The sequence below is a fragment of the Chlamydotis macqueenii genome, chromosome 29 (genome assembly GCF_036417535.1).
Source record: "Chlamydotis macqueenii isolate bChlMac1 chromosome 29, bChlMac1.mat, whole genome shotgun sequence".
Lineage (NCBI taxonomy): Eukaryota > Metazoa > Chordata > Aves > Otidiformes > Otididae > Chlamydotis > Chlamydotis macqueenii.
In genome coordinates this window covers 2,165,964-2,178,608 of record NC_141584.1, presented here as the reverse complement: position 1 = coordinate 2,178,608, position 12,645 = coordinate 2,165,964, and the positions used below count along the sequence as shown (strand labels likewise).

Below are 12,645 nucleotides of genomic sequence, written 5' to 3'. Positions count from 1 at the left end.
GCCCTGCGCCTCCCCGTCCCCTCGGCGCCCCCGCACCCTCCCGGTCCCTCCCAGCGCCTTCCCCCGCGCTGCTGTGCTGTTCTGCCGTGTGACCGCCGCGCCGGGAGCGAAAACCTTTGCTCCGTGGGGTCTGTTTGTGCCTGCACCGCGTTCCAGCCCTTGCTCTGGGTTTTCAGCTCTGCGGGGCCGTGACCCCAGTGCCATCGGCAGCGATCCCCCTCCGCAGCGTTGGACCCCCTGGGTTAAAAACTCGGCCTCCGCCTCCTCTCACCCCTTGTCTCCGCCGCACGCAGGTCCGATGCCATCTACTCGGCGCTGTACGACGGGACGGGGCACATCGAGGTGCTGCGGGGCCACGAGTACCTGTCGCACCCCTTCGCCGTCACCCTCTACGGCGGGGAGGTCTACTGGACCGACTGGCGCACCAACACGCTGGCCAAGGCCAACAAGTGGACGGGGCACAACGTGACGGTGGTGCAGAGGACCAACACGCAGCCCTTCGACCTGCAGGTGTACCACCCGTCCCGGCAGCCCCTGGGTGAGGCCTGGGGAAGCGCAGGCGGGCGGATGGGGTGCGGGGAGCACGGTGGGGAAATGGCGCCGGCACCCGGTGCACGCCCGCGCCCGCTCCGAGCTGCTCGCGCCACCGCGGCTGCTCCTCACCCTGCGCTGAGCTGGAGGCCTCCGTGCCGGCCACCCAGCAAAGCAGCGTCCTGGATGACGAGGCTGATGGGTCAGAGCTCCTCAGCGGCGCGGGCAGTGTGGGACCTCCTGGGTGGGCGTCCCCCTGGAGCAGGGACGTGGCTGAGTCCTGTCCGCTTTGCAGCTTCCAATCCCTGTGAAGCCAACGGGGGCAAAGGGCCGTGTTCCCACCTCTGCCTCATCAACTACAACCGCACGCTGTCCTGCGCCTGCCCCCACCTCATGAAGCTGGACAAGGACAACAAGACCTGCTACGGTAGGGGTCTGCCGCGGCCGCGCCGGCGCGGGGAGGGCGTGCGGGTGCTCGGAGGCAGCCCTGCAGACCAGGCTGAGGTCCCACAGCTGCCCCTCTCGTCCTTCTCCCCAGAGTTTAAGAAGTTCCTGCTGTATGCGCGGCAGATGGAGATCCGGGGCGTGGACATCGACAACCCCTACTACAACTACATCATCTCCTTCACCGTGCCCGACATCGACAACGTCACGGTGGTGGACTACGACGCCCTGGAGCAGCGCATTTACTGGTCCGACGTCCGCACCCAGACCATCAAGAGAGCCTTCATCAACGGCACCGGCGTGGAGACCGTTGTCTCTGCAGGTGGGTTGGAGGAGCGTTGCCCCCACGCCCGCTCCCATCACGTCCTGGAGCAGGACAGAGCCACCAGCCCTCCAGAGGCTTCACTTCCATGAGATCGACCCTTCCTCTGAGCGTCGTCTCGGCCCCGTTCTCACAACTGACACATCTCCCTTCTCCGCTGCCTCTCAGACCTGCCCAACGCTCACGGCCTCTCCGTGGACTGGGTTTCCAGAAACCTCTTCTGGACCAGCTACGACGCCAACAAGAAGCAGATCAACGTGGCCCGGCTGGACGGCTCCTTCAAGAACGCGGTGATCCAGGGGCTGGACAAGCCTCACTGCCTGGTGGTTCACCCCCTCCAGGGGTACGTGTGCGGCGGGACGCGGCGCCGGCGGGCGCGGGGTCAGACCAGGAGCGTCCAGGGAGGAGAAGGTGTGCGCGCGGGCACACGTGTGCGCGCGTGTGGCGGCGCACGTGCGCGGTGGAGGAGAGAACAGGTTGCTCTCCATCTGTGTCAGCGCGTGTAGGAGGTGTGTGAGAGGAGACGGGGCCGCAGCTCGGGAACTGTGCGCCTGTTGGCACGCGCGAAGGTGCAGGCTGCGTTTCCGTACGCAACGCGCGTGCGAAGAACAGGCCGCAGCTATGTGTGCATCCGTGAGCGTGCGCCAGTCTGGGCGCGCACGGGGCTTTGCTGGGCAGGGCCTTGTGAGTGCTTGTGAACACCAAACCCTCCCAGCACCAGCGTCGGCGGCCAGGAGGCCATTGGGCCGCGCAGGCGGTGCGGCGAGCGGGGAGAGGGGCGGCGCGGGGCTGGGCTCAGCTCGCAGCGGAGCCTGGAGAGCAGGAGGGCTGGCGGGGGCTGCCGGCGCCTGGGTGGGCTGGGAGGGCAGCAGAGCCGTCTGCGCGGGGGCTGTCGGAGCTGAGCGTCCCCTCGCCGGTGCAGGAAGCTTTACTGGACGGACGGGGACAACATCAGCGTGGCCAACATGGACGGCAGCAACCGCACGCTCCTCCTGAGCAACCAGAAAGGGCCTGTTGGTACGGACCCCCCGCGCCCCCGGTACCGCCTCGCCTTGCGGCCCCCGCCCCGTCAGCCCTGGCTGCGCGGGGGGCTGGGGGCTGGTTTGTGCTGGGTCCCCCCGACCTCGCCAGCCCCTTCTCTCCGCCGTCCGCTCCCGTGGTGCCTCCCCGGCGGCAATGGTCCCCGCGTGCTGCCTGGGCACTGATGTCCCTTTCTTCCCAGGCCTGGCCATCGACTACCCCGAGAGCAAGCTGTACTGGATCAGCTCCGGCAACGGCACCATCAACAGATGCAACCTGGACGGCAGCGACCTGGAGGTGATCGAGTCCGTGAAGGGGCAGCTGAGCAAGGCGACCGCCCTGGCCATCATGGGTGAGAGCCGGCGGGGTGGCGGGGGCGGTCGGCGACGCCCTTTCCGTTTCTCCTGGCGCTGCCCAAACGCAAGCTGCTCCTCGCAGCGCTGGAGGGGATGCTTCTCCACCGAGGCCTGGGCTGGCTCAGACCCCTTTTTCCAGGCCGTCGCGTGTAAATCTGTGTGGAGCCGCTGGTCTTTGCTGCTGGGGCGGGAGGGGACGGGGAGAGCCGCTGCATGCTCCTGCCTTCTGCTTCCAGGCGACAAGCTGTGGTGGGCGGACCAGGCCTCCGAGAGGATGGGCACCTGCAACAAGAAGGACGGGACGGAGGTGACGGTGCTGCGCAACAGCACCACGCTGGTGATGCACATGAAGGTGTACGACGAGAGCATCCAGCAAGGTGAGCGCGCAGTGCCGGCGCGGAGACCTCACGGGGCTGGGCGGCGGCTCGGCTGCTCCGTCAGGGTGCCAGCCCGGCCCACGGTGGCCCGCATCCCCTCTTGCTGGCCAAAGCCTGGCCCTTGCCCTCGCGCCAAGTCTCTGCTGCCTGTCCCCGGGCCGCTGCAGCCCCCGGCTGCCCCTCACCCTCTCTTCTCTCGGCGGCAGCTGGCACCAACCCCTGCAGCCTCAATAACGGCGACTGCTCGCAGCTCTGCCTCCCCACTTCCGAGACCTCCCGGTCCTGCATGTGCACGGCGGGCTACAGCCTGAAGAGCGGGCAGCAGTCCTGCGAAGGTGAGCGCGCCGGTCCCCGTGTCCTGGCCTGATCCCCGTGGAGCAGGGATCCCGCTGCCGCACGGTGCTGCGCGGCCCGGCGAAGCGTGCATGCCAGCGTGGCGCAGCGGGCTGGCTGCGTGCAGGCTCCGGCCGGCTTCCCCGTGCCCAGCAGCACTGGGGGGGCTTAGGAGGGGCCGTGGGGTGTCCCTGCGAGGCGCTGGGCGTGCGGGCAGCGCGGTGGCACTGCCCGGGCACCAAGGGCTCTGGGTTTAGCGGGAGGAGAGGAGCAGGACAGCGTGGTGGGAGCCCCCAAAGGAGAGGCGAGACCCTCGCTGCTGACAGCGGGTTTGGGTCGCCGCCTCGCTGCGGTGCTGCAAACCAGTCCCTGCCCAGTTTGCCATCATCTCCCTTGGAAGGGAGGAGCGCCCTGGCTCCCTGGCCGCTGCCAGGGCCTCTCAAAGGCTGTTTGTGTGCAAAATGTCCTGGGTGTTTTTGGAGGGGGCTGGCAGAGCTGCCGCGCCATCTGGGTCAGAGCAGGGACAGAATAACAAGCGCTGCCCTGACCCAGATGCGCGCAGAGCTGTTGCCAGCGCTCGGGGCAGAGGAAGGAGGCCTGGCTCGTGCCTCCCTGTGCCCCGCCGTGGGTCAGGACCCCCTGAACAGGGACTTGTGGAGGGAAGGGCTTTGCTTGTTCCCCGCGTTCCTGCCCCAGCCATCGGAAACCTCGTCCCTGGCATGTCCGTGCTCGGTTTGGAGCGCGTTGTTCCCTGTCCTCTTCCCACAAGCCTTGCCGTTCCATCCCCTGCCCGGTGTGGCAGTGGAAGCCGGCCCGGCCTGGTCACGGAGGAGTTTTCTCCTCCTCATGTTCATCCCGGTCAGTCCCCCAGCACCGTGGGCAGGATCAGGCACCGGCTGCCCGGCAGCGCTGCCTCTCCTGCCGCCTCCCCGCTGCCCACGGAGCTGCCGCTGCCGCTGCCGGCCCACATCGCAGCCCACGCCTGGCGTGCGTCAGCCTGGGACTCAGCCGCGCGGTGGGCACAGGAGCTGCTGGTGCGGGGATGCTCTGGGCAACCGCACAGCCAGCCGGTGCAGCGCCGCCCTGCCCTGCCTCTGCTATCCTGTGCCGCTTGCCCGGGCCAGGGACTCGTGGCCCTGCTGTCCTGGCAAGCCCAAGCCCTCCCGCCAGCCCTGCCAGGCGTGTGCTCTGCCACGGACCCGCTGTCGCGGGTCTCCGCGAGTCGGGGCTGCCCGCTGAAGGGACAGCGTGCCGTTTGCGGGGTGCGCCTGACTGTCCTGCGTTTGTGCCGCAGGCGTTGGCTCCTTCCTGCTGTATTCGGTCCACGAGGGGATCCGCGGCATTCCCCTGGACCCCAACGACAAGTCGGACGCGCTGGTGCCCGTCTCGGGGACCTCCCTGGCTGTGGGCATCGACTTCCACGCAGGTGACAGGGCTGGGAGCGGGACAATGGGGAGGGAGGGCGCGAGGGGACCGTCAGCGGGCCCTCCTTCGGCAGCGCCCTGCCCCGGAGCAGGGAGGGCTGCGGGTCCCCGTGCCGGGGCTGCGGGATGCAGCTCAGCCCGGGTCTGTGCCACCCTCGGGGTGACCTGGAGGCGGTCGCTGACACCCGCTGTCCTGCTTGGCCTCTCTCAGAGAACGACACCATTTACTGGGTGGACATGGGCCTGAGCACCATCAGCCGGGCCAAGCGGGACCAGACGTGGCGGGAGGACGTGGTCACCAACGGCATTGGCCGCGTGGAGGGCATCGCTGTGGACTGGATCGCCGGTGAGGCGGGGCTGCGGAGCGGGGACGAGCGGACGGGCCGTCGGGGAGCGGGGCGAGCACCAGTGTTCACCGTCCCCTCCCCGCAGGAAACATCTACTGGACGGACCAGGGCTTCGACGTCATCGAGGTGGCCAGGCTGAACGGGTCCTTCCGCTACGTGGTCATCTCGCAGGGGCTGGACAAGCCGCGGGCCATCACGGTCCATCCTGAGAAGGGGTGAGACGCCAGCTGACGGGCTGAGCTTCCTGGGAGCTCCTCGTAACGTCCTGGGTGCCAGCACCGCGGAAAATCCACGCGGAGCCTCCCCAGAGCAGCTCCAGCTCTGGCCGGAGCGCAGGGAGAGGAGAGCTGTTGGGAAGGGTGGAGAGCAGCACCTTGGGCACCGGGTGCGCGGGCTGGGTCCCGCCGCAGCGCAACGCTCCCTTCCCCGGCTGCAGCGCCGTCTGCCAGCGCATGGCGGCCAGGAGGCCCGCGCGTCCCCGGGGGTCTGGGCTGAGACCCTGCTGCGGAGGGACGAGGGGGAGAGGTGTTTATCCTCTGCTCCGGCGGCCAAAAGGCCTGGGGATGCTGCTTCTGGGCAGCCCCGCGGTGACGCCCCGCTGTCCCCCGCAGGTATCTGTTCTGGACGGAGTGGGGGCAGTACCCCCGCATCGAACGGTCGCGCCTGGACGGCACCGAGCGGATGGTGCTGGTGAACGTCAGCATCAGCTGGCCCAATGGGATATCCGTTGACTACGAGGTACGGCTGGCGGGACGGTGCCGCCCCGGCGCCTGGCGGGACGCGTGCCGGTCCCGAGGGTCCCTGCGGCCGTGCCGCTGCCGGCGGGGCCTCTGGAGATGTGGCTGCCGGCGCCCTGGAGCCTCCTCTGCGTTGTGGGGAGGGTTGTCCAGGGCAGTCGTCTTCTGAGCCCCGGAACCCTCTGCCAGACATGGTGGGAGGTGCGGAGGGACCCTAGTGCCACCCCAGTGTGCTGCCCCGTCGCTGACTGGGATGCTTTCTCATCGCCTCAGGACGGGAAGCTTTACTGGTGCGATGCCCGGACAGACAAGATTGAGCGGATCGACCTGGAGACGGGCGAAAACCGCGAGGTCGTCCTGTCCAGCAACAACATGGACATGTTCTCGGTGTCGGTCTTCGAGGAGTACATCTACTGGAGCGACAGGTACGGTGCCCGAGGGGTCCGGCGGCACTGGGGTGCCCCAGGCAGCGCTGGGCGGGGGGGTGGGGTGAGGGGAGCTGGTGGGTGCTACGAGGACGGCGGCGGAGCTGCGTCCCGCTGCAGGGTGCTGCTGAGGTGGGCCCCATGTGGGTTCCTCGGTGACTCCCCCTTTCCTCAGGACTCACGCGAACGGCTCCATCAAAAGAGGCAACAAGGACAACGCCACCGAGTCGGTGTCCCTGCGGACGGGGATTGGCGTGCAGCTCAAGGACATCAAAGTCTTCAACCGGGCCAGGCAGAAGGGTGCGTCCGGGAGCGGGGCGTCAGCCCCTCGCGTGCTGCCGAGCGCTGGCGGCCGCCCGGGCCGGGCTCCCGCAGCAGGCGGATGTGGGGAGGGGGATGGAAACAAACGGGCCGCTGTGTCCTCGTCGAAGAACCTCGTCATGCCGTGGGCTGAGCTTCTTCACCCGCTTCCTCCGGGAGCAGGGAGAGGGGAGAAGCGGCTGAGCGGGAGCATCCTTCCGCACAGAGCCTGCCAGTTCCCTGAATAATCCCCCCTTTCCTCGCCAGGCACCAACATCTGCGCCCAGAACAACGGCGGCTGCCAGCAGCTCTGTCTGTTCCGGGGCGGCGGGCAGAGGACGTGTGCCTGCGCCCACGGCATGCTGTCGGAGGACGGGGTGAGCTGCCGGGACTACGACGGCTACCTGCTCTACTCGGAGCGCACCATCCTCAAGAGCATCCACCTCTCGGACGAGAACAACCTCAACGCGCCCATCAAGCCCTTCGAAGACGCGGAGCACATGAAGAACGTCATCGCCCTGGCCTTCGACTACCGCTACGGCTCCAAGGGCAGCAACCGCATCTTCTACAGCGACATCCACTTCGGCAACATCCAGCAGATCAACGACGACGGCACGGGGCGCAAGACCATCGTGGAGAGTGAGTGTTGCGGGCTCCCTCCGCCTGCGCTTGCCCTCAGACCCCTCTTTCCTCTTCTCCCCTCCCTGAGCTCCTTCCTTCCTCGCCCCAGGGCCTTTTCTCCTTTCCTGCATTCATCCTTTTTGGTGTTTTCGCGAGGCGTTTTGAGTGGCAGCCGTTACGGGTTCAGCTCCCTGGAAGAGGCAGCAGCCCGAGGTAGAGGACGCCAGCGTCAGGAGCTTGTTCTGGCAGGGAGAGCGTGTCACGAGGCGCAGGCGTGCCCGGGGGTGCGCGCTGCTCTGGAGACGCTGCAGCGAAGCCAGGATCAGCTCTGTGCTTGTGTTTGACTCCTGAGACCGAGCAAACCTTGCCGCGCCTGGCCCTGCCTTCGTCTCCAGGCCGCGGGTTGCGCTTTGTTGGTTTTACTGGCGCGCGTCTGTCGCTCTGCGTCACCTCCAGCGAGGGTTACGGGCACGCTCGCCAGCGAGTGCGTTTACGTTTGGCGCGTGGCACGGCTGTTATGACTGAGATCAGGAGAGCAGGGCTCGTCTCTGGTAGCCAGTTCGTTAAAGCTTTGGCTTTAGGAGGGAGGAAGGGTGGGTGAACAGTTCAGGTTCCTGGGAGCTGGAGGGAAGGTCTGCTGGTTGACTGTGAGTCTTCCTCGTGTCGCGTTGTGCCTCTGGGCCTCAGTTCGTCCCAGCGCCACTGCATGGGGACAGGGGGACCGGGAGGAAGGGCCGGCCAGCGCCGGGAGATGATCAGAGCACGCGAAAGCCAGGTTCAGGTCCTCGCGAAAGCCAGGTTCAGGTCCTCGCTTCGTTGCGGGTGAACATCACTCAGCCTTCCCGCGAGGAAGTGCCGGTACCTGGGCGGTGGCAGGGGCCTGCCCGGGGTCTCAGCTCCGCGTTTCACACCAGCACAGCCCTGCTGCGTCCCCTCCAGCGCTGCCACGTTGGGGTGGCGTCAGCCAACAGCCAGAGCCTCTGAGGAGTTTTTGGGGGTGTAATTAAAAGCAGTGACTTCAGGCTGCTGAAGAAGCCACATCCCGGCATCAGGGTCAGCACCGGAGCGAGCCAGGCGGCCTGGCGGGACGCGGGCTGGATGTGACCCTGCCTGTCCTTCCGTCCCGCAGACGTGGGCTCGGTGGAGGGTCTGGCGTACCACCGCGGCTGGGACACGCTGTACTGGACAAGCTACACCACCTCCACCATCACGCGCCACACCGTGGACCAGAGCCGCCTGGGCGCCTTTGAGAGGGAGACGGTGATCACCATGTCCGGGGACGACCACCCCCGCGCCTTCGTGCTGGACGAGTGCCAGAAGTGAGTGGTCCCGGGGGTCCGCGGGGTCCCAGGGCCAGCCGCCGGGCGGACGCCCCTCCGCTGGGGAAGAAGCACTGGTTCCCTGCACAGAGAGCATCGCACGCCGGGGAGGAAAGGCCCCTGCTCCCCACATCCTTCACCTCCCCAAAGCAAAGACCCCATCCCATCCCCTTTTCCGGGCAGCCTGTTCCATGGGCCACCGCGTTTCCCGACGGGCTGTAGTGGCTCCGTTCGTCCCCTTTCCCACCCCTTTTTGTGCAGGGACAAAGTCCCTGGAGACCCCACAGCAGCAGAGGGGTGGGCTGGGCCAACGCGTACGCGGCAGAGCGCTGGCGATGCGAAGGCACCGCGTGTCTCTCCCCTTCCAGCCTGATGTTCTGGACCAACTGGAACGAGCAGCACCCGCGCATCATGCGTGCCACCCTCTCTGGGGCCAACGTCATCATCATCATTGACCAGGACATACGGACGCCCAACGGGCTGGCCATCGACCACAAGGCCGAGAAGATCTACTTCTCCGATGCCACGCTGGACAAAATTGAGCGCTGCGAATACGACGGCTCCCACCGCCACGTGAGTCTGACCTGGCCTTGGCGGCAGCGATGGGGGAGGAGGGACGAGGGTCAGAATTGGGGCTGACGCCTTGGCAGAGGAAAGCAGAGCTGTTCGTGGGGCGCGGGGCAGATTGGGCAGACGCAGGAGGATTGGGGTGGCGCTGGGGGCCACGTCCCGCGGCCGGATTGCCTGGTGCTGATGGTTTGCCGACGTCCGGCAGGTGATCCTGAAATCGGAGCCCGTGCACCCCTTTGGCCTGGCCGTCTACGGCGATTACATCTTCTGGACGGACTGGGTGCGCAGGGCCGTGCAGCGCGCCAACAAGTACGTGGGCACCGACATGAAGCTGCTGCGCGTTGACATTCCCCAGCAGCCCATGGGCATCATTGCCGTGGCCAACGACACCGACAGCTGTAAGGACCCCTCCGCGGCCCACCCCTCACCCGCTGCCTCGCCCACTGCTCCCCGGCCTCGGCCACCCCTGCCCCTCTCTTGGGCGCTGCTCTTCCAGCCCACCCGCAGGCCAGGGGAAGGGGGAACCCACCCCTCCGTCCCTCCTGACCCATCACTGCCCCTTCGGGACCCTCACGCCGAGGCCCATGGGTCTCCATACCCTGTGCAGCTGGAGAGAGGGAGAATTTGCCCCATTTGTGCTCTTCCTGGAGTGCTCTCGCAAGATCTGGGGAGACTGGGTGCCCCGTTCCCACATAGCCCCCACAGCCCCATCTGAAGAGCCTGGGGAGGAACCCCTGCTCTTTCTCGCGGGGAGGACACGGGGAAGGGGCTGCCGAGCGTCCCTGGCGTGACGGCTCTCCGTCTCTCCTAGGCGAGCTGTCCCCGTGCCGGGTGAACAACGGCGGCTGCCAGGACCTCTGCCTGCTCACGCCCAGGGGACACGTCAACTGCTCCTGCCGCGGCGAGCGCGTTCTGCAGGAGGACTTCACCTGCAAAGGTGGAGGGGAGGTGGAACGGGGGTGGGAAAGGGAGGAGAGGCCGGTCTCTGCGCAGCGGAGCTGATGTTCCCTGTTCCCTGCACCCTCCCCAGCCCTGAATTCCACCTGCAACGTGCACGACGAGTTCGAGTGCGGGAACGGCGACTGCATTGACTTCAGCCGGACCTGTGACGGCGTGGTGCACTGCAAGGACAAGTCGGACGAGAAGCAGTCCTACTGCAGTAAGGTTCCTCCTCTCGCTGCTTCGCTCAGACACACGCATCCCCCTGGCACGCGCAGGCACCCTGCTCGAGGTGCCGCCTCGGCGAGGGGAGCCGGGGCTCCTGGGTGCCTTCTCGTGTCCCTCAAGTGCTCGCCGTCCCTCCTGCCCTCCCAGAGCTGAGCCTAGCCAGGCGGGGCTTTAAGGGCTCCAGGTCTCTTCCAGTTTTGGAGGGGGCAGGCTGGAAAGCGAGATGCCTTGAGCTGATGCGCTGGGGGCTGCAGCACCCTCCCTCGCTCCTCAGGCGGGACGGGGTCTGTGCTGGGCAACCCTGCGGTGCTGCCGGTGCAGCACGAGGGAGCCCGTTTCCCAGTCCTGCCTGTGGAGTTTCGTCCTCTCCTGGAGGGTCCCTGCGGAGCTGCAGCCTCTGGGGGCGCCGGCCTCCCCGCTCCGTGCTCACCTCCTCCTCCTCCTCCCTCGCAGGCAGCCGCAAGTGCAAGAAGGGTTACCTGCACTGCATGAACGGGCGCTGCGTCGCCAGCCGCTACTGGTGCAACGGCGTGGATGACTGCGGGGACAACTCGGACGAAGTGCCGTGTAACAGTAAGCAGGCTGCCTGGCTCCCGGCCAGCCCTCGCCGGGGCTCCGTCGGCTGCCTGGAACGGGGACAGGCTGCGGGACAGGGTTACCTTCAGCGTGACAGGAGCAGAGCAGAGCCAGGGCTTCACAGAGAGTCAGGGACTAAATCCCGCTTTGTAGAGCTCGCTCCCTGACAGCTGGGAGGAAGAGCTCCCAGCGCGGCCGTGCGGCACCCAGGGTGTCCCGGGAGCGGAGCTCGGACACCCAGGAGGAGCACAGGGCGATGGCGAGGCGCAGCGTGTGGCCGCTCATCATGGGTCCTGAGAAAAGGGCGCCTGCACAACCCCAGGGCAGCATCCCTTTGGAGCTGCAGGGCTGCGGGAGCCCATCCCGGGGCAGCGTCCCTTGGGAGCTGCAGGGCTGCGGGAGCCCATCTGCCTGGTTCAGAGCCGACGGGGAAGGTCAGGAGCTGCCCTGAGCCTGTCCGCACCTGCTCCGTGAGCCAGAGAGGCACCGGCTCTCAGCCGGGAGGCCAGCGGAGCTGGGAGCGCGGGATCAGGCTGTGCTGGGCAGCAGATCTGCATGTGCTCATGCACATCCGCAATGCAAGCGGGCAGCCGTACGTGCTGCATCCCCCGGCCCAGCCTCATCCGCTGCGGGGTCTTCCCCTTGCAGAGACCAGCTGTGCAGCTACCGAGTTCCGCTGCCGCGACGGGAGCTGCATCGGGAATTCAAGCCGCTGTAACCAGTTCATCGACTGCGAGGATGCATCGGATGAGATGAACTGCAGTGAGTGCCCCAGCGCTGCCCCGCATTCCCCGCTGCCTCCTCCGCTCTGGAGGTGCCCTCCCCTCTGTGCCCACGGGCGGGGGTCTGGGTCCCTGCACCTCATTTCAGTCTTCGGGCTGAATTAGGGAGGGAGAGCGGCTGGGTGCTGCTCTGGGGAGGGAAGGGCTGCCAGCAGCAGGGCGAGGGCCCGTGCAGCGTGGCGGGAGCCGCGGCCAAGGGCTGTGCCCGCGGCGCGCAGCACCCGTCAGCCCCGGCTCCCGCTCTGGTTCCTCGCAGCCGCTACTGACTGCAGCAGCTACTTCAAGCTGGGGGTGAAGGGCACCACCTTCCAGAAGTGCGAGCACACCTCGCTGTGCTACGCTCCGAGCTGGGTGTGCGACGGCGCCAACGACTGCGGAGACTACTCGGATGAGCGCAACTGCCCGGGTGAGAGCGGGGAGGGGGAAGGGGGCTCGGGCCTGGGCCCTCCTGGGCCGGGTGCCCCCCTTTGGGGTCTCGGCAGGTGCTTGGTTTGCGCGCAGCGACTGTTGTGCTTTGCCCACGGAGCGTGCTGAGGGCGCTGATCCATGATTTTTGGGAGGGATCGTTGGAGTTCTGGAGTGAGAGGAGGCAGGATGCGTCCGCGCCACCGCCCTTACTGTCGATTCTGTCCCGACCCAGGCGGGAGGAAACCCAAATGTCCGGCCAATTACTTCGCTTGCCCGAGCGGGAGGTGCATCCCCATGACCTGGACCTGCGACAAGGAGGACGACTGCGAGAACGGCGAAGACGAGACGCACTGCAGTGAGCGGCAGGGTGGGGACAGAGCAGGGGGCTCCGGGGCGATGGCGCGGGGTGGCGAGCGCAGGCGTGCTGCCAGGGTGGCCGGGCCCTCTCCTCTCTCCGACATCCCTTTGCCGAGGACCAGACTCCAGATTCTCCCCCCTCTGTGGTCTTATTCCACGAGCTCGGGCTTTTAACGGTGACAGCGCGAGTGTCCCGGTGCGGTTGTTTGCTCGGCGCGTGCGGGAGTGC

At 67.3% G+C, this 12,645-nt stretch overlaps 1 protein-coding gene across 2 annotated transcripts in view; it reads left to right on the top strand.

The window, feature by feature from the left end:
- LRP1 (LDL receptor related protein 1) overlaps positions 1–12,645 on the top strand; it is a 36,473-nt gene that overhangs the window by 7,537 nt on the left and 16,291 nt on the right. Inside the window, exons 14-37 of one of the 2 annotated variants that reach the window (XM_086768937.1) lie at positions 294–538; positions 827–958; positions 1,070–1,297; positions 1,466–1,640; positions 2,220–2,314; positions 2,520–2,669; positions 2,910–3,050; positions 3,257–3,385; positions 4,678–4,809; positions 5,019–5,153; positions 5,240–5,369; positions 5,766–5,892; positions 6,165–6,316; positions 6,492–6,616; positions 6,884–7,255; positions 8,367–8,556; positions 8,925–9,129; positions 9,332–9,524; positions 9,938–10,063; positions 10,157–10,285; positions 10,747–10,866; positions 11,518–11,631; positions 11,908–12,057; positions 12,292–12,414. In XM_086768937.1, the coding sequence (XP_086625063.1) occupies positions 294–538; positions 827–958; positions 1,070–1,297; positions 1,466–1,640; positions 2,220–2,314; positions 2,520–2,669; positions 2,910–3,050; positions 3,257–3,385; positions 4,678–4,809; positions 5,019–5,153; positions 5,240–5,369; positions 5,766–5,892; positions 6,165–6,316; positions 6,492–6,616; positions 6,884–7,255; positions 8,367–8,556; positions 8,925–9,129; positions 9,332–9,524; positions 9,938–10,063; positions 10,157–10,285; positions 10,747–10,866; positions 11,518–11,631; positions 11,908–12,057; positions 12,292–12,414 (3,818 nt within the window). Of the gene's footprint in view, positions 1–293; positions 539–826; positions 959–1,069; positions 1,298–1,465; positions 1,641–2,219; positions 2,315–2,519; positions 2,670–2,909; positions 3,051–3,256; positions 3,386–4,677; positions 4,810–5,018; positions 5,154–5,239; positions 5,370–5,765; positions 5,893–6,164; positions 6,317–6,491; positions 6,617–6,883; positions 7,256–8,366; positions 8,557–8,924; positions 9,130–9,331; positions 9,525–9,937; positions 10,064–10,156; positions 10,286–10,746; positions 10,867–11,517; positions 11,632–11,907; positions 12,058–12,291; positions 12,427–12,645 lie in introns of both variants that reach the window. The other variant, XM_086768936.1, reaches the window with a different exon arrangement.